The sequence below is a fragment of the Hakea prostrata genome, chromosome 9 (genome assembly GCF_041222555.1).
Source record: "Hakea prostrata isolate BN-2017 chromosome 9, UWA_Hpros_2, whole genome shotgun sequence".
NCBI classification, from domain to species: domain Eukaryota; kingdom Viridiplantae; phylum Streptophyta; class Magnoliopsida; order Proteales; family Proteaceae; genus Hakea; species Hakea prostrata.
Window position 1 is genome coordinate 43,550,873 of NC_142608.1, and position 21,853 is coordinate 43,572,725.

Sequence of the window (21,853 nt, forward strand, 5' to 3'; positions counted from 1 at the left end):
TTAATTATATTTTATCTTTAACTTTAAAATAACTTGGGAGTCTATGTTTGTTGCAGCTGAATAGTGGTTGCAATTTGGACGTGACTCACCCCACTTGAGCAAAATTGCAAGCAAAGTGCTCTCCCAAACATGTGCCACTGGTTGTGAGCGAAACTTGAGCACCTTCAGCCTCATCCACTTAAAGAGGCGCAACTGATTTGGTGTGAAGTGTCTAAAGGACTTTGTCTACTTAATTATAATATGAAACTGATTAGACAAGGAATGGACAGAGAGGGTAACAATATCAAGTTGGCCGTCATATTTGAGATGGATGATGATGATAACCTAGTAGTTTACTAGATCAGGGACAGTGGTGAGCCCTTGCTGGATGAGGAGGGAGATTGTCTTATTAGACAGATTACAGAGGAGATGGGGGCTGATGTGGAGGATTTCATGCCTCAAGAGGGGAGTGCACATGCAGCGCTTGCCAGTCCCTTCATGCCACACCATAGTGCATCCACTCAGAGTGAGGATTTGATTGTCTGGTCCAACACTGAGGATGTTGCGACTCAGGCCCCTAGCAACGACGACGATGGTAATGACGAGGACGACGACGATGATGATGATGATGGAGGAGGTGAGGAGGGTGTTAGACCTCATAATCAGGATTCAGCTGATCCTAGGGACAAACCACCACCACCAGCAGTATGTGAGAGTCGGGGAGGGGGAGAACGACTATTGAAACTCACAGGCAAGAGTCAGTTCACCCACACGACATAGGATTCCGACTATAGTGAAGCTACGTCTCAAGGCAAAAATGTTTCCTCGACTTATTCGAGGAAGGGGAAGGGGAGAGAATTGATATAGCACTGAGGACACGCCATAATATAAAGAGCTTGGTGGGATTGATGAGCATAGATGATTCCAAAGACTCCACCTACAAATGATCTAAATGGTATAGGCCTACAGAGTCCTCATATGATATTGTTGTGGAGAGTATAGGTTCTACTGGGTTGACTTATGGAGCTTATGGTTATAGACCTTATGGTGTCCCTCCTGGCTGTCAAACTTAGGGTCAGCTACCAGTGGAGCATTATGGTCATGGATCCTATGGAGCTCATGTTGTCCCTCCCACTGTCACCTATCGGAGTCGGCCACTAGAACCTTATTGTCAGTATGGAATTTATGGTGCCCTGCCCCTACCAACGATCAAGGTGTTTCTTTATTTGTTGAACAGATCTTCCACTTTATACCACAGCCACCACCAACATTTTCATATGCTATTAAGCTAGTGCCTTATTTGGAGATTCACAACTTCTCACCATTTAGACATCTTAGGCATGTGGATGAGGCCACATACAGAGCTGAAGTTGCCGACTACGTCGACAACTATATGGGGCAAACATCATGGGAGTTGTATTGTCATGGGGTGCAGAGGGAAGAGGGGGACATGGAATAGAGTAGACTTGTAATCGGTAATATTCTCGCTTCTTCTCATATATACTAGATACTAGAATGTTACCTTTTCAATGGTTTTTTTTTGGTAAACTAATAGTTCAATAGTGTTTGTTACGCTTGAAATACATAGTATGCAAGAATCCAAATCATTTTGAGTCCATATGAGGCCCAAAACTGAAGTTTGAAACTTAGTAAAAAAATCACAAGTTTCGACTAAAATTTCTTCCTTGCTTGAGTCTACTTATGATTTAGTTGGGTTCAATACATTCAAGGGACCCTAGACCGACTTTTGTTTTTTAATTAGAGTCCATATTTGTTAAGTTATTGAAGAATCATTAGGTTAGGATTCCATAGTTGTGAAGGAGTCTTCTAGTATTGTCCTCTACTTGCAAGGATTCCATATCTACTCTTGGATCTCAATTTGATTCTTCTAGATCAAATTGGGGTGCTCTAGACCCTAATTGACTGCTGATTCTTTTGAAGAGGGCCCTAAGGATGGACCCAGATCTAGGGCGATCTAGGGCTTTCATCAATCAATTAAACCCTAGATTTCAGGATCACATCATACACTTGAAATATTTATGAATTTATGTTTAAACTAATATATTTTTAATGAGAAACAGGGGACCATATAGAACATATCTATTTACATTTATATGTCAAAAAATCATAAATTTAAAACATACAAAGAGAACTTGAATTAACCTGCAAACAAAATTAATACGGAATCTCAATAATGAGGTTCTCAACTACAGAGAAGCAGGATTATTTTCTTCATAAAGCATTCAATGGTGAGATATCTCACTTTTTCAAAGAAGCAACACGAGATGGAGATCGAGAGCAGAAAGTTGGGATATCTCGCTTGAGATCTTGCTATATCTCGCCGAAACTCTCAATTTTTGCCTATTTTTATGTGGATTTCAGCTGGATTTTCACTTGCAACTACTCTTAGCACATCTACAACATCGAAGGAAGATCAATCATTCTTTGCTTGTCTCATGAACTGATGATTTAATGACTTATATAGAACTTCTAATGGTTGTATAATTTTATTATTCTATTCTTGAAAATTGAGATTGTGATACTCATATGGATGGAATTTTTATGACATTTAGGTTATTTGATGCATTTGATACACTTGCTTTTCATTTATATGCCTTAAAGGTTCTATATTACATGTTGTATAACCTTGCATTCCCTAATCCTATAACATGTCGATTTCACACTATAGGTAGACTTAAAAATCATACTTAGGGTTGTCTTTGACAAATCTAAGGCCACCAATATGTTCAAAATGCCTTAAATAGGATAACTACCAAGTTTAAGCCAAACTGGGACTCTAAAACGCACCAAAATGGGCCACTGAGTTGATGCCAAAAAATCACATATCTCGACTGAGATCACGCCAAGATGGTTGAGATCTCGGTTTTTCAAGGTAGCGAGATCTTCTACCATGATTCAATAATGTACAATTTATATGAACAGTAAAATGTCCAGACAAGAGGGTGGACCCTAGTGCAACAGTAGGGTTTGCTCCATTGTGACCAGGTAGTCACAGGCTTAAGTCTGGAGAAAGCCTCCTTGGGAAAACAGGGGTATTGGTGCATACAATACAATCCTCCCAAGAAATTCACAGTAGCAGAAGCCTCATGCATTAAGTGTGTTTTTGTAAAAGCTTAATATACAAATAGGCCTTCTCTCTTAAATTTGTTTGCCAAAATAAAACGAATATCACCAACTTTATAAGAAGACCCCCCTAGCCAGAAAGAAGGAACCAAAAACAACAAAATTACATACCTTAAACATCCCTTCAAGCTTATTCGTAAACTGGCTGCCACATTCAGTCTTCAGCTGAAATAATAGACAAGAACTTCCTCGTGAGATCATCGAATAAAAAAATCCTTTAAATCTCTAAAAATATAACTAATCATAGCACTTTTGTCTATACCTTAGAAATCATTGACTTCTCTGCATCAATTGAAGCACTTTTTCCTAAAAGCAACCTTTTGGCGAGATCTTTCTTATAGAATGCTTCAAAAACATCTTTACCCTTAATACAAGGTCAAACATCAGACAGTCCAATCAACACCAAAAGTAGATATTATTTTGAAAAGATGCACTGATGCAAGGAGTAGAAAAGGAGTAGCAGCGCATCATCAGATGATAAAAGAACACAAAAGCTCCACCAAACACAAAAGCTTCCTGATTTCACTTAATGTGACTTACTTGTATAAATCTGAATAAAACCAGCACTTTATCAAGCGTGTTCTCAAGCTCTTCTTCAGATGTACCCTTATTACCAGCACGAAGCTTTTCATCCAGAAACTTAGCAATAAGCTCCGCAGGACGGTTCTATAAAAGAAACCCAACAGCATTTAATTCAAATCGGATAAAAACTGAGATACAATTAAAATTAGTAAAATGAGGCAAATAAGTATGCAAGAAGTATCACATTCATAAATACCCAAAGGCCATCCAAAAGCCAAGACCAAAGACCAAACCAAAAATCAAAAATCTGTTTACACATTATGTAAGATAAAGACTGTTATACTAGTAAAACATCCAGACAAAGACAGGGACTCAGAAATCACATAGAGTTCGAATTACCTTAAGCAAGTTGAAACAGCAATTTTTAACAATTTCTTCCGTTAGACTCCTATTCAACCTAGACTCCTGAAAGCAACATCCAAATGGCTTCACTATTAAATTCCCTATGTTCACTTGACATATGCATACCATCAAAACCCTAGGTTCTACCAAACCCTAATCTCAGATTTGACCTGATAGTTCATAGCAGATCCTGGCTCCCATCTACTAGATATACCTTCAAATCTAGAACCTCATTAGCTAATGATGGTAGTTGACTGTTGTTAGGTTGTTTACTAAGTCAAGTAGACTTATAGCTATTATTTATTTTTATTTAACTTAAATGACTGTACACCATCTAACCCTCCCCCCCCCCAATCAGTAGCCAAGTCGAATATATCTTTATGAAAGAAAAGGTCTCTAAGAGGCTTCTCTCCTCTTTTCTCATTGGAGATCAATACTGCCATCTTCTCCATCGATCCAATGTTATTCCACTTGCTATAACAACTCCTGTGACTTAATCTACAATCTTGTTTTCTGGGTTTTTTTTTTTTTTTTTTTCCTCCTCTATTATTTTGGATCTAAGATTTAGCTACAGTCACATCAGATTTGTTTCTGAACATGGTGGGTTACTATCTTGTTTTTCTCTATACCCTTTTATTAGACATCGAGTATAGTTGCTTAAGCCCGTGATCAGTTAAGATCCATATATTCCTGGATATCATACTGCATAAGAATTTATGACCCCTCTGAGAAAACTAACACACTGAAGAGACCACTGGTCAAGTGCAAAAAAAAACAAAATCTTTCTAGGTTGGCGAGGCTAATAATCTGCTTCTGTCTTCAAATTTTTTGGCTATCAACATCTTTTCTTACTTCTATTAATTTTGATATCTTTATAAATGGAATAATAATAAATTATTAGAATAAATAAATAACACAAGTTTAATCTGAATCAATAGTTCTGACAGTAATCCACGGCAGCTCAATTATTTAGAGCAAAACTTTGCAATTGGTGCCTTATTTGAGGTTCTGGATATGTTTGCAGCACTTCTTGGATATATGAATAGTGCAAGGTAACTTCTTCTACTCTGTGGTAATGCTGTCTGTAAACCCTTTTTTTACAATTATATGACTAGAAACAAATGATGACCAAACATATTATTTCCATAGTCTCATGTCCCTTCGGAATTTTTTATTTACTGATTTTCGTACTACATAATGTAAAAAGAGTATGTATACCAACCTGACGGAGATTAATGAGATGCTCAAATGCATCCTTTATTGTGTTAGAAAATGACTCATTCCTTGAGAAGCTTTCTTCCCAGATTGTATCAAGAGAAAACTTGAACTCCAATAGACAAGGCACCAGATCTTTGTCTTTCTCTTCATCCATGATAATGCCTTGCCCAGTACCTCGGATGTAAGAGCTGAGGGCTTGCCGCAGTGATTCAAGGGCATTAACCCTTGTAAATAGTGTGTACATCCTCCGAAGGTCCTCGATTCGATTTCCATCCATCAGCATCGTGAAACCCTGAAGAAAGAGTAAACTACATTCATCCACCAAGAAGGTGATATCTCATTCAAAAGAATCAGAAAAGCTTCCTGCCATTGAAGAAAGAACCATGAAGGCAGTTCAGGACCCAAACCTTATCAAGTATTGCAGAAGTATGACGTTCAAGAAGTTGTTTCTCTGCAGTTGCCACGAGTGGCTTCCTTGTACTTGCGTCCAAGTAGAGTATACACCTTTCATGCTCTTCATGCAATCTTGACTGCAAGAATGCATAATCTCCATCATTCCAAATTTAATAAAATACTATGCATGAATGACTAGTCCAAGAAAATAACTAGAGCCTGCATGGGGGCATGTGAAATACTTAAATACTGAAGTCAGAAAAGAATCAAACTAAAGCACCTCCACATGCTTCAAGTAATCTGGAACATCTGATTGCTGCATGTACTTCACACCCTCAGAAGCATAGAATTCAGATGTACGCTCAAGGAATGGCTTTTCAAAACTTTCTGAGTAGATTTCTAGTGCAGTAAACATCTTCAAAAGATGGTTAAGGAGTGTCCTATCAGTAGCTTCACCTAATCTGATAGACCAGACAAAGAATGCAGCTATTAGAAGATACAACGACTTTAGAGGAAAAGTGTATAACAGAGGAGTTAAACAATAAAATCATGGCTCATGGCTCATGGCTCATCCGATCAAGTTTTGAAGCCAAACCTAAAACCTGCCAAAACACTCACTCAGCTCACACAATCAATCAGTAACACCATAATGACTTATTTACAAATCTAATACCTTTATGGAATATAGAAATAACTTGCCCTACAGAGATGCCAAAGCAAGATGGCTACGTTGAACAGATATATGACCAATGATTAATTAAAAAAATATATATATACAATAATCCAATCAATGAAAGAAGTTCAAGAACACTTTGAACCTCACGATGAATGGATTGGGGAAGGCCTAGCCCTTCAGAATTTTTGAACAAAGTGATCACCCTCAGACTCAGACCAGAAGCCCAAAGCTTGTTACCATCACATCAGGCAATGGCCCCTAAAGATTTACCACTATATAAGAGCAAACAAAATCCCAACTGTAGCTACAGTTATAAATATGAAGATAGTTAGCACAGAGACGAAACAGCCTCCCAGCAAAAATTGTTGGGGTAAGGCAGCGTAGAGGAATTGCCACCTGCAATGGCAGGACTCTGCTTGTGTGGAAGCCAGATGAGGTTTGACAGTTTGGATCTCATAATCAGCAAACTGGAGATTCAACAATCTTGACATTATTACAGCCCAAAAAAGGGGCAATAATCAGTCCTACAGTGCAAAGGATAAGCATTCTGCAGCAAAGTAAGAGCTATGGCAGTCTGGGGTTTTCACCACAGTCACTACTTCTACCATCTTTCTCTAATGCTTCAAACGAAAGGAACCCAACAGCGAACCCATATACCTACCAAAAAGAGATCCACAACGATCTCATTAATTTTAGTAGTTAATATATAACAGAGAAGATTTTGAGTAGAATTAATGTTATTACTTTCTGGCAGTTGCCAATGGGTTAATTTTAACTCTACCTAGCTCCAGAATTGGTTTTGAATCCCAATTTCAAACTTGGCCTTACTTCATGGTTCAGCAATAGCATTTCTGCCAGATTTTTGAGAAAGCCAGCCAGTCATCTTTCTAAAGAAACCGAGTCTCACAAGTCAAGACACACTTCGGGATAATTATAAGCAATATATAAAAAACATTAGTTCATGGCATGATTTCCGTCTCATAGAATTTTGCTTTTAAATAGGAGCACACTGCATTGCCTTGGTGACCAACAATTTTTTTGGCCAGAAGGGAGGGGTTTAAGAGCTGGGAAGGTAAGAATAGTAATGATCATATCCAATGAAGGCCTAGTGAGGCTCAGTAAGGACTGAAATGCTCCTGATGAAGTAACTACAAGAGCAAGGGGCAGGCATAGAATGACCATTGGAGAAGTTGCGAGGAAGACCATGCATATTCTAGGTCTTGTACCAACTATGATCTCAGAGAGAGACTATTGCAGCAAATCCATTCTATGTATGGAATTGAATTAGTTACACCTGATAATGATATGGTTCTATCAGTCCAAGCAATTTGATACAAGTCTTAAACCATGAAACTCGAAAAACCACCTCTCTTTAAAAGGTTTCATATTATGGTACTATAGTAAAGGATTGATTGATCCCAAGGATAGTTTCATAATATAACCAAGATTCTCATATTGCAAACAAAACTAAGGTATCTACAAGCAGTTGTACTAACCTTTCCTTTTCAATCAATCTCAAAAGACCAGTGACTGTTTTGTGCTCAACTTCTGGAGACAAAGAAAGATGCTTGCGGAACAACTGCAAACCCATATCCCATAACGAACGCACATTTGGGTTCTGTTTCACATATGTCCTATCAAGAAAAAGGGCTATACCACGAATCATCAACATCTGGTCACAAAGATCCTGCCAACATTTCTCTACAAGAGACAAGAAAACCACCAGATCCGGGCTCTGGCCAACCAATGACTGTAGAGCTGCTGAAATGTGTGCTTCACATTCTTTTTCAATTCTTTGATAAAGATTTCCAGCCACCTTGTGCAAGCAGAGTGATTGAACAGCCTAGGAGCAAGATAATTTTTTTCATTACAAACTCACAAAGTGAGTCAATGGTTGAGACAGCATGGTCTGGAAAGCCAAAAACAAAACAATAAGGGTGAAAAGTACCTGATAAAGGTCCTCAGAGTAACAGGGATTTGGTTGCTTCAAAAAGATAGCACTAATAGCTGACTTCAACATTGCCCATGTATCCTCCTCAAAATTGGTAGGAACTATTGGTTTCGCTACATGCAAGAAAAGGAGAAAGTAAGATCAATTGAGCTACTAAAGAACGCTTTAAACAACATTCTTTTTCATAGCTGAAAGTTTGTAATTTGACGTCTCAGGATGCAAAGTATATATAAACACTAGAGGAACTTCTTTTATTCAAGTATCCTGATCATTCACTTCAGTTCAACTCAATTTTTTGTGCTGACTATCTGCAAAGCTATGTAAGTAAATAGAGAATGCAGAAAAAGAAGAGGATACAGCCATTGAACTGGATGTGTAAGAAGACCTGATAACCAGACCTGCTAACTGGCACCAAACTAGATCAGTCGCAAGCACATGCTTCCCACAACCCCCGCACTCAGCATGGAACAACATTGCTTATCAACTTTGTACGAGAAAATGAAAGATGATTAATCTCAATGAAGCAGATCACTGACTTCTCTACAGAATGCTCATCCTGTGGTGAAGCAGAGAAGGATTCCACATTGGCCTAGATCACCCTTTTTTAATCTGTATGTGTTACATGCATAATTCGATAGTAAATTTGTGTATTAATCCAAACTATTAGTAAGTAGGAAGTTGATCAAGGTTGCAACAAAACAACCTAGCATTCAGTCCTCATTAATGGTCCCTTAGAACCTTCTAGCATTGAGAGTCTAACAAAAGGTCATTACTCCTTTTACCTTCATACTATTAGTATGATGCTTTCAACAAGAAGTCTAACAACAACATTCCCTTATCAGAAAGAAGGTTCATGAAGAGAGCTTGTTGTATCTTCAGGTACATGAACGGGGCTTCAGTAAGGAGGCTCATTTTCGTCTGTGCATCATAGTGTTGATCTGATAGGTTTTCCCAGTGTTGATGGGCTGATGTTGGTAGTGATAGAAAGTCTACACAGAATTTTGCGCCTTCATCGCTGGCAATCTAGTCACGTTGGCAAACAAACACCCAAAAACGTGGCTAGATCCAGAGCTAAGGCTGAACACAGAGCTGCCGGCACATACCACAGTTGAATTGATGTGTTTGTATTCATTACTCCAAAACTGGAATTTTTTTTTTTTTTTTTTTTTTTTTGTTTAATTATTCAACCTATGAGTATGTATTTTGATAATAGAACTGCTATCTACATTAACAGCAACGGGGTGTTTCAAGAAAGAACTGTGCAAATTAAAATCCCATTTTATGCAGACCGCTGGCATGAAAAGGCTGGTTTTTATTCTTCTTGTTTCCTCCACTGATCAGATTGGTGAATGTTCACCAAACCTTTGTTTGATCCTACCTTCTAAAAAGGTCATTTCAAGCTGAGCATTGGTGACCTTTATCCTTCAGCTTGAGGAACATTATAGCTTGCATCTTATATGATGTTCATATACTGTTGGGATATGTTTGTCCAGATGTGTATATGAACTGTTGGCTAACCTTTAGTTTCTTATTTGCTTTACAATATTGTATGTTTCATCTTTTAGTTAACTTTCGTTTCCTAGTTTGAATTTTGTCTAAATAGGAGCGGGAAGCTTCTAGGCTTCTATCTTTCGTTCAAAACAAGAAGCCTTATCCCAACTAAATGGGGTCGGCTACATGGATTCTTGCTTTCCAATCAGCTCCACTTGAGGCCATACTAGATACAAGGCCTAAGCTATGCATATCCTTTCTCAACAATTCTCCTAAGGTTATCTTAGGTCTACCCCTGGTTCTTCTAATTCCTTTGATTGGGATTAAATCATTTCTCCATATAGGCGCATTTAAAAGCCTCCACTAAGCATGGTTGTGCGACCTCAATCGACTTTCTCATAGCTTATCGTTCAAGGGAGCTACTCACAGTCCAACTCTAATATGATCATTCTTTATCTTATATTCCCTAATTTTGACACTCATCCATCTTAGCACTCTCATTTCTGCTACATTGAGTTTATCTATATGATGCTTCTTAACAACCCAAACACTCATTATCATATATCATAACTAGTTATACTGGTCTTGTAGAATTTTCCTTTGTGCTTTAAAGCCTATACGAACACATGGGGGAAACTGCTATCTTCAGTTTATCTAGAATCTCAAATCCTCCTTCCTCAGTCTTTTTTGTTCTCTTTTTAATTCTTTCTCTTTGAATGGTTACTGGATTCCGGTCTTTGCTGTCATACATCTTCAATTCTGTGCAACGCATTTCCACGAATGAGATGCATCCGCTTTCTTGAAATGTTTAAAGCATGTAACCTTCTGGTATGGACTTGGGATTGCTATTTGGGGATTACTTCCTGATGTTCTAAATTAAGGGTCACTCCTTGGTCCTAGGGTTCAGTGGTCAATACTCAAGGTACAGTTTATTGTAGCATATGTTTTTGTTGGTTTCTTTTTTATCTTCTGTTTCTTTTACTTTATAATATCCATTTGAATTATTGATTCACTTAACTAAATATGATTTCTTATCTTGGATTAAGGCTTTCTAAGATTTCAAATTCTCCTTCTGTGACTAAAGACATCTTGATATCTGAAGTAGAAAAGTTCTGGAATTCAAAGAATATTTAAATTCTGTTTTGCTTGAAAAGACTAAATTTTAAAGCAAATGAGCGTCACATCTAAAACCAGATTTCAGTTTTACCAAAAGCCATCATGTCGCACTCCCAAGTATGATTTCTTCTGTGCATCACAGTGCACCAACTACCATAACAGAAGCATTATTTCCTACAGGGTGGATCCCACCCCCATCTGTAACAGGATTCTCTGGAGGAAAGGAATAAGCTTCCATTGTCTGTTGTTCACTCTTTTATCAAGGTTTGAAAGACAATAACAGCAATGGGTGCATCAGAGCAAGATGGTAGTAGTCTCACATCTAAAACCAGATTTTCAGTGATGGCTATGCCTATCCCTCTTTTTGTGAACTTCAATATCTTAAGGCATTCATCTTGTCATTTATCATGGTAGGTATTCTCCTTCTAAAGAAATAAGAAAATTTTCATTATAAAATCCAATCGAACTACCTAAATGAGAAAAGACTTTCATTAACTATATGCTCTAATAGTCTAATTACAGTAGCAGGATTATATTATACTCCAACCAAACAGCCGCCAAATTATTATCCTGCTACATCCTAACTGTTAGCTTAGTGATCGGCACTAACAACTCAATCAACACAAGATATGTGATGTAGATATGCAATTCATTACGGGTACTAAATTCAAAATGGCAGTTGGGTTGTTCCACCATCACTTACTTACAAATGGGAGGTCGCAGACTAGTTTGTAGGCACATAAAGAACCAGATCCAACTGAAATGCTACTCAAGCTGAAAAAACATACCCAATTTGTAACATAGGAAGTGAAAAATTAAACATTGAACGGCCTTCAGCGAGAGAGGCAGAACCAATGCTCATGGTTATGATGGTAACAACTAACTAATAACTGGCCTGAAGTGTATAGGATAACAAGTGATTACCAATACCGGAAATTTTTTAAAACAAAGTGAACTGATTCACATTCCTTGTCATGTCTTCTTAAACTTAAAAGGTCGGGATTGACTAAAAGTTACAGAATAGCACCCCATCTGGTTTAAATAACAGGGACCATGAATGATAACCGTTTGATTTACTTCCACTCAATCTGCCTTACAAATGAACCATTAACTACATTCCTGACCGCATTACCTACTTGTATTCAATCAGTAACCCATTTTAAAACAGTAGACCCGAGAAAAAAATAAACAAATGCGAAATTTAATTGCCACTGAAGCCATAGGATACTAAAACTTATCAGCTCCCGAACGTTCATGAAAAACTTAACTAAGTGAATACACTGAATAGTAGAGCCATGCTCTCTCTAATATGCCCGAGGGAAAGAAAAATGCGGATCCCAGTACCTAATGAACGCTTAGGTCCCCGTTTCCACAATTAAATGACTCGTATGAACGTTTCAGCAGGGATCCTCTCACGATGGGCAGCATTGACTCGATAATGCACCACAACGGGTCGACACGCGATTGCAGCATCTTCTACCCCTATTGCCAATACTAGATCATGCAAATACAAAAACACATACAGGGCAGTGGATTTTGTTTTCCCAGGCGAAACAAGCAAAATTTCTCCCTCTCCGGATAGTCAAAGTAAGAAAGTATAAACCTTGGCAGAAATGAAAAACATGACAATATACTAAAAATTAAGGGCGTACCTTTGTTAAGCTTGATAACGAATTTTTTTGTAGGCTGAGGCGGTTGAGCCTTCTTCCTTGATAAATTGGCAGCACCTGTAGGCGTGCCGCTACAGCCAACACCAAGAGCTATGTGAGAAACATCGGAAGCATCACCCTTGAGATCTTCATCAACCATCATCGAGGACTCATCGATTTCACTAACGAAATGATTCTGATTCTGTGGCTGTTGCTGATTAATTCCGTTCTTCTCTATCGAGAAGGAGGTCATAGGCTGTGACTTGGCTTTCTTCATGGTCTGAAAAGGGCCACCACCGCCGCCGCCGCTGCTGCTGCTGTTACAGTTCGGGCGCTTGTTGTTGTGGTGAGACTGAGACATCAATCAATCAGAAGCGCATCGTAATTGGATTCAGATATGGAAATCGACTGAACGAGATAGAGGAGCGAGAGAGATAGGGAGAAGCAGAGACAAACAGACGAAGAGGAATCGAAAAAATGAGAATTTCACTGAATTTCCTCTTCTTTTTTGGGTTTTTTCACAATTTGTGGGTTTGGTATGGGGAGGCCCAAATACCCAACCCCAGCCAGAGCTCGCGATTGATGCGAACAACGAAGTCGGGTGACACAAGAGATAGAGTTCGAACCGCAAGCCCGGGTCTTCGGCCAACTAAAGCACGGGTTCAACTGTTCAAGCTGTGATTGGATCAAGCCAATTCAACCCTTAATAGGCCAGTCTCCTCTTTCTTTCTTTCTTTCTCTCTCTCTTTCCTTTCTTTCTTTCTTTTCATTTTTCTTTTTTTTTATGGGAGTTCTTTACATGGTAGTAAGGGTGTAAATTGTGTAGAAACCGTTTAACCGTATCAACCTGTACCATCTAAAACCACACCGTACCGTACCATTCAAAATTCAGTGTGGTACGTACTGAAACTAAATTTCATCGGTACGGTTCCGGTTTTAAGTACTCATACCGTCGGTATGTGCTGAAACCGTACCAAATTAAGGAATATAAATGTAACTTTACAATTAAACACTTTAACTTTACCCTATCCCTAGTTCTCTGTTTCAGTTTTTCATTTCGTCATTCACTCTTCTTCTTAGACTTACTTGCTTTGTCTCTATTAATATCAAATTCTATTGATTGTTTTGATCACAATTTCATTAGGATCTTAATGAACTAATAACAAAAGTGGCATGGGTTAATTCATACTAAAATTGTACCGTATTAGATACCGTGTTTAAATCGCTTTCCCGCACCAATTTAATACCAAAACCGTACCGAACCATTTTTATAAATACCGAACCATACTGTACCGTGTAAATTCGGTACAGTACGTTCTTGTTTTCGGTATTCAAAGTTGGTACCATACCTATTGACACCCTTACATGGCACCCAATATTATTAGGGTGAAACTAGTGACCACCCACTATAATATTGTAAATTACTTGATACCTATTTGATATTTGATATGAGTAAAATTGCACCAAACCCATTGGATCGGGCCCATAGTTTTCGTCCTAGTTAGACCAAAACTTAATTTAATAAATATAAGGGCACCGCACTTCAATTACCAGTCCGATACTGTCACATCCACCCAGCCGGTACCCTATCTGGCATACCCGAGTGTGTGATTCACAGTCCACAAGATCCAGTATTTAGAGAAATCAACCTCCCACATTCACAACAATATAATCAAGAACAAGACTAAATCAATGTTAACAATATTATTCAATGAATCAAGGTAAAGTAACAAGATATTCATCAGAGTGCGGAAAAGATACCAATAGATATGTAAATCAAAAGTAGAGTGAGGCGGAATCTCACTCCACGAGTATAGCGGAATGTAGTTCGAAAATCAAATGGGATTACAACCGATTCTAAAGACTAGAAAGAAAGATATAATCTAAACTAGAGTCTTTTCTACTTTATAAAGGATGTCCTCATAGACATAGACTTCATCGATGATGCTCAAACGCTCCCACTCCACAGTAGGGCTAATCCTGGTAACCAGAGAGACCACTCGAGGGATCCTCACAAGTAATCTTCGTAGTCGCTTGACACTTTGCGTATGGTACGCTTCTTCATCTTGCGCTTCCTCATATTGTGCTTCATAGCCATCAAATCCTGTAGAATAGTCTAACAAAAGATATTGTACAAAAAGGAATGAGTTTCAAAGAAACTTAGCAAGGCAAGTTATTCCATAATAGCATAAATAACATAGTATCACAACAAAGCATAAGATGATATGATATGAGGCAACAATGCATGTATGAGTCTAACTCTATGTATGCTGGTCTCTATAGACAGACATGCTTTAAGTCATAGCACCATACTTCTTTGGGTAGGTCTCATCACACAACGCCGGTTGGTAGTGGGTCCTTCATCCATCTTGGACAATCCATGGTTAGGGGTTAAGTCACCTCTCTCTCACATCACCGTTTGGTCTAAGTATTGGCGCATGTCAAGGTAAAGCCTAGCCCAATGCAAGTCTTCTACTTAGTCATATCAACTTAGATCCAGATACGTCCATTCCTCCCCTCTCGGGATCCTTTCCGGTATCCTTCACACTAGAGTCAGCGTATCCGACTCTCTCAAATACGGACTCATCAACCCTATAGGTCATCCACATATAGTAAACGGGAAACTCTCATGTCCTCTCACGGGTTGGTTACCGGTCTTGAACGCCCATGAGCCCAAGTCTATCCATATGCAACTCTACCCACAAATGGTCCCCACAATGTAATTCATGTCCCCTCACGGATATAACTCACCGGTCTTGGGCACCCATGAATCCCCATTGCTACCACGGGTTGTTCGGTCTCAATACCCTTCCTATTCGGGTCTGATATAACAGGGGTATAACCTAGCCAAACACTGCTAGACAAGTCCTAGGTATGAAAACCAATAATCCGGGAAAGCGTCAAAGGGCAACATTGGAAACATCCCATACTACTCCCAATGAGGTCCAATGACAGAAATGTCAAAAGGACATTCCCCAATCCCAAATCATACCTAAGCAATCACAATCATAATTCAATCATATCATCCACGACAAATATCACATCATATGAAAGAGTATAATAAAACAAGATTCAATAAATAAGGAAACATACATGAGTAAGTATTCATACATAATCAAGTACATAAAGTAAATAAAGAAATAAGATCCTAATGTACTTGCCGCATTCATATCATAATAGAAACTAACATAACAGTAGCAAATCTATGTAGTTCCCAATTTAGAAACTAAATCTATGCAAATCTATGTTAATATGGTAACAACTTTCCTTACCTTAAATAGATCCGAGAATATTCCGAACGAACAAGAGGATGAATCCAAAGTTAGCAAATAATCCCTAAAATAGCATCACACAATCATTAGGAAGTAGTCCTAAAAGAATAAGCATGATTTGAATCAAATCGGACGAAGAAAACAGTTCATTGCTTTGGGTTGATTGGCTGGGTAGCATTGGCCAGTCGACCCAGGCCGTCTGCCCAAGAGCAAATCCAAAAGTAAAAAGGGAATCTTGATCTGAAACCTATGCTACACAAACCGGAATGCGACGAAACTTGGAGGGATTGTCTAACACAATAGTCTAAGCCTAGAAAGCATAATTTAGACATCAAACCACCATTAAAACATTACTTCCTAATTTAGAACCATAGTTTCTATTTTGGTAAAAATCATAGTTTTCATTGGAAACATGCTATGAATGAAAGAGATAAACTAGAGATGATTAGATCTCATTCTAGTATAAGAACACAGTAGATCAGAGGTATGAATAATCATAGAGAAGCATCTATAATGCTAGAATGAATCAAAATATGAAATATTATCATAGTTTAAGAAGAAATCATAAGAATCATGTTAAGAATGAATGAGATGATCATAGTACAAGAGAATGAAAAGAGATTGTAAAGATATGACTACAAGGTTGCAGCATCTTCATCATAATCTCAGTTCAGAGATGAGAGTGATCATAGAAAGAATAAATCATTAACATGAAAGATAGATTACTAACCTTTAATTGAAGAACAAGAGAAAGAATTTGTAAGATTGCAAGATTAGGTCTTCTTCTTCACTCTTGGAGGCTTGGAGATGGTTTCCCTTCGTTCTCTAGGTGTTATGGAGGCTAGGAATACTAAAATCACAAAGTCATGGGGTATATATAGCAAGATTCTCAAAACAGAAGATTTTGTTCGAGTTCAGCAACTCTGGGTCGATTGGCTAGGTAGCATTGAGCACTCGACCCAAGCACTCGACCCAGGCTGGCAGCAAAGCCAAAAATAGGGATTTGAGGGTCTTCCACTACTCGGAATCAAACGAAACTTTAAACACATATTCTATAACATACCTAGCATGGAAAAATGGCTTTAAATCATATCCCACCAAGCTCTAAGGTCATCAACTGATCTTCTCTTCATCAAGGTGCAGTCTCTTCTCTATATCCAACACTGACTTCAAGTATGGGGCATCATCTTCAATCTCCATAGGTTCGGAGTCGAACACTATATCATCTACCAATATGGCCCATAGTTGACTTTTACTTCTACTTCGGGTCTTCGAACCTACAATCAAAGAGTATCCGGGTTAAGGTTAGGGCCGGGTTTCACATTCCCCCCTCCTTAAAAGAAATTTCGTCCTCGAAATTGAAAGTATACCTGAACTTCCAAAAAGATGAGGAAACTTCTCCTTCATATCTTCTTCCTTTTCCCAAGACGCTTCTTCTGGGGTATGGTTCTTCCACTGAATCTTCACCAAAGGGATAGTTCGATTCCTTAACTGCTTGTCCTTTTTATCCAAGATTTTAACCGGTTCTTCCTTATAAGATAAATCAGCACAAAGTCCTTCAAGTTCTTGTTGTAGTATGTGATCTGGGTTCTCAACATACTTCCGAAGCATTGAAACATGAAATACATTATGAGTCTCAGCGAGTGACGGAGGTAAAGCCAAACGATAAGCAACTGATCCAATTCTTTCAAGAATCTCATAAGGTCCAATATAACGAGGACAAAGCTTTCCTTTCACATTAAACCTCATTACACCCTTCATAGGCGATACCTTTAGAAAAACGTTCTCACCAACTTGAAATTCCAAATCGACCTTCTTCTATCAGCATAAGATTTTTGTCTTGAGTGAGCAGTCTTAATCCTTTCTCTTATCATATCTACCATCGCACTGGTAGCTTCAATCATTTCTAGTCCTAACACTTTCCTTTCTCTAGTTTCGGTCCAAGACTGGAGGTGTTCTACAAGTGTTTCCATATAAAGCTTTAAAAGGAGCCATGCCTATTGTAGACTGATAACTATTGTTATAGGCAAACTCAACCAAAGCTAAATGTTCATCCCAATTACCACTCATGTCAACAACACAATATCTAAGCATATCTTCCAAAATCTGAATTGTCACTCGCGTCATCGTCCATCGGACCGAGGGTGGTGAGCAAGTGATACTCAAATTCAACTGGGTTCCCAAAGCTTTCTGCAAAATATTCCAAAATCTTGAAGTAAATCTAGGGTCACGATCAGACACAATACTCACAGGCACTCCATGCAGACGAACAACATTGTCCACATAAAGCCTAGCTAACTTATCCATAGTGTGAGTGATCTTCATAGGAATAAAATGGGTTGATTTGGTCAATCTATCAACAATTACCCACACAGTGTCATTACCTTTACTTGTTCGGGGCAAACTAGTCACAAAGTCCATAGTAATGTTTTCCCATTTCCAACCAGGCAAGGGTAAGGGCTGCAATAATCCAGACGGAGGTTGTCGAACAGCTTTAACACGTTGACAAGTCTCACACTTAGCTACAAAATCTTCCACATCAGACTTCAATCCAATCCACCAAAAATGTTCTTTCAAATCCTTATACATTTTTGTACCTCCGAGATGTACGGTAAAGATTGACTGGTGTGCTTCCTTCAAAATTTCCTTTTTAACTTCTTCAACTGCAGGCACACAAAGTCTTCCTCTAAACAATAACGCACCATCCATAGATATACTAAAATCAGGGTCCAAATCAGAATTTAAAGAAATCTTCTCTATCTTCTCTTTCAATTCCGGATCTGAATCTTGCAAGGCAACAATTCGATCCCTAAGGGTGGATCTTACTGTCATGGCTGAAAGCATAACATCTGAACTTTGCGAAACAACTTCCAATTCAAAATCTGAGATTGACTTCAACAACGACTTGCTCATAGCATTCAAATCTAAATCCTTCTTGCTACTTTTCCTACTAAGAGCGTCCGCAACGACATTTGCTTTACCAGGATGATACTGGATATCACAATCATAATCAGAGACTAATTCCAACCATCTTCTTTGTCTCATATTTAACTCCTTTTGGGTAAAGAAATACTTTAAGCTCTTATGATCAGTGAAAATCGCAATCTTCTCACCATACAAGTAATGTCTCCAAATCTGTAGGGCAAAAACAACGGCTGCAAGTTCCAAATCATGAGTGGGATAATTCCGCTCATATACCTTCAATTGCCTTGAAGCATAAGCTATCACCTTCCCATGTTGCATTAAAACACAACCCAAACCAATCTTAGACGCATCAGTATAGACTGTCAGACCACCGGAATTATCGGGTATAGTCAAAACCGGGGCACTTGTCAATCTATCCTTCAATTCTTGAAAATTCTTCTCACATGCGTCAGACCAAACAAACTTCTCTTCTTTCCTAGTTAGCTTAGTCATAGGAGTAGCCAACTTAGAAAAGTTCTCAATAAATCTCCTATAATAACCAGCCAAACCTAAGAAACTTCTTATTTCAGACACCGTCTTAAGTCTTTCCCACTCGGCAACTGTCTTAACCTTGTCGGGATCGACATGAATACCTTCGGCTGAAACAACATGACCAAGAAATACCACTCTTGGAAGCCAGAAATCACACTTACTAAACTTGGCATACAACTTCTTATCTCTTAGTCTTTGCAAAGTAATACCAAGATGCTTCCGATGCTCTTCTTCGCTCTTTGAGTAAGTCAAAATGTCATCGATAAAAACAATAACGAACTTATCTAACACATCATGAAATACTCGATTCATCAAGTCCATAAACACAACAGGAGCATTAGTCAAACCGAAAGGCATAACTCTAAACTCAAAATGACCATATCTTGTCCTAAAAGCTGTCTTACAAATGTCACTAGCTTTTACCTTCAACTGATGATATCCGGATCTCAAATCAATCTTCGAGAACACTGCTGCACCTCTTAACTGATCGAAAAGATCATCAATCCGAGGCAGCGGATACCTATTCTTAATGGTCAATTTGTTCAACTCACGGTAATCAATGCACATACGCATACTACCATCCTTCTTCTTAACAAACAAAACCGGGGCTCCCCAAGGTGATACACTAGGCTGTATATAACCTTTATCTGAGAGTTCATTCAGCTGGTCTTGTAGTTCTTTCAACTCGGTAGGCGCCATTCTATATGGAGCTTTAAATACCGGAGTGGCTCCTGGAATTAATTCAATCGAAAATTCCAACTCTCTATCCGGAGGTAATCCTGATAAATCATCCGGAAAGACATCCTTGAAATCACAAACAACTTCCACTTCTTCAAGCTTCTTTTTCACTTCCTTGACTTCACTTTCAGCTGCAAGCACTTTCCACTAATGCACTGAGACTTGCATCAAAGCGGACAAAGTCTTCTTACTAACTCTTCCTTTATCACCTTGAAATTCAAAGGCTGAATTTCTACTAATCTGAAATTGAATTTTCCTCGAAGAACAAACAATTACAGCCTTATGGGCTGTCAACCAATCAATTCCAAGAATCACATCAAAATCTTTCATGTCAAGAATCACTAAATCGGCTTTCAATTTCTTCTCACAAATCATAACGGGACAATCTTCTATCACTTTATCTAGTTTCACAACTGATCTAGCAGGAGTACTAATCATTAAACAACTAGACAAATTCTTAGGTATCAAGTCAGTCTTCCTAATGAATGCAGACGAAATGAACGAATGAGATGCAGCCATATCAAACAATACAAATGCAGGAATAGAAGCGATTAACAAAGTACTGTCACAACTTCATGACTTGCATCTTGTTCAAGTACTAGATATACTAAACACTTTTCCAGGCACAGGGGCAGATACACTCTTTGCTACAAGAACATAGGGCTGATTAGGCTTCTTGGGACAAGTACGAGCAAAATGACCGGGCTGCTTACAAAAGAAACAAACCGGTGGTCCAACTGAAGGTACTACTACTGGAGGCTTCGGACCCATAGGTCGAGGATTCACACTCACTGACTTAGCACTTGGAACATTCGCAATTTGTTTGTTCCCCATTGAATTATGATTGCTGTCCAGTGGTGAAATACTAGCATTTTGGCTCACACTTCTAGGCTGAAAACTAGGAGTAGGATACGGTGTAGGCCTAATGAATCTTCTTTCCGAACGGTCAACCAAACCATTATTCCTTGGTTGCCACGTCCTTTGCACACGTGCACTTTCTTTTTCAGTTTCTTCAATCTTCTTCGAAACTTGAACTACCTGAGCGTAGCTCTCAATCGGAATCACAAGTCAAATAAGCCTTGATTGCAGGACGCAATCCCTTGAAAAACTTCTTTGCCTTGGCACGATCGGGTCTTACGATTCGGGGGCAAAGTAAAATAATTCCTCAAACTTCTGTTGATATTCCAAAACAGACAAAATTCCTTGAGTAAGGGCCATGAACTCAGCTTCCTTTGCATCAGTCACTCCTTCAGGGAAATAGTTCTTACAAAATGCATCCTTGAAAATTTCCCAAGTTATTCCACCAACATGCAAGGTTTCCAAAATAGGACGAGTGGAGGTCCACCAAGCATCTGCTTCTTGCTGAAGCTTTTGTTCGGCAAACAAGATCTTCCCGTGCTTGTAACACCGCAAGTGACGGAATGCTTTCTCTAATTCCCTCAGCCACTTGTTAGGAAACAAAGTGTCCTTAGTAACACCAGTGAAAGAAGGCACTTGCATCTTCAGAAAACTTTCCATCAGATGAGTATGAGGAGTTCCAGCTAACCTTTCCGCATTAGGAACTGCTGTATGAGGAGTCCCATTCACACCAGTACGAGTCTCAGTATGAAGAGTCATGAAACCCGTCATCATCTGGTTGAACTGATTCAACTGCTGTTGCATGATGTTGCCCATGATGTTGGCAATATCACGAAAACTGTTCACTTCCGGAGCATTAGGTATACCGGTCGTATTGTTACCATTCACATTAGTGTGCTGACCAGTAATACCATTATGAGTATCTCCATGAAGCACTTCTTCCTCATTTCCAGTACTATTAGAACCAATATTGCGATTCCTTAGCACA

General features: G+C 38.7%; 1 protein-coding gene across 1 annotated transcript in view; it reads right to left on the bottom strand.

Moving 5' to 3' along the window:
- CUL4 (cullin4) overlaps nt 1-13,133 on the bottom strand; it is a 33,768-nt gene extending 20,635 nt beyond the window's left edge. Inside the window, exons 1-9 of the mRNA XM_089169295.1 lie at nt 12,545-13,133; nt 8,283-8,398; nt 7,831-8,177; nt 5,939-6,119; nt 5,673-5,795; nt 5,270-5,557; nt 3,664-3,789; nt 3,386-3,487; nt 3,235-3,288 (exon numbers count right to left, since the gene is read on the bottom strand). Coding sequence (XP_089025421.1) covers nt 3,235-3,288; nt 3,386-3,487; nt 3,664-3,789; nt 5,270-5,557; nt 5,673-5,795; nt 5,939-6,119; nt 7,831-8,177; nt 8,283-8,398; nt 12,545-12,902 — 1,695 coding nt within the window. The 5' untranslated portion in view covers nt 12,903-13,133. The remainder of the gene's footprint in view (nt 1-3,234; nt 3,289-3,385; nt 3,488-3,663; nt 3,790-5,269; nt 5,558-5,672; nt 5,796-5,938; nt 6,120-7,830; nt 8,178-8,282; nt 8,399-12,544) is intronic.
- Between the last annotated feature and the right edge of the window lie 8,720 nt (nt 13,134-21,853).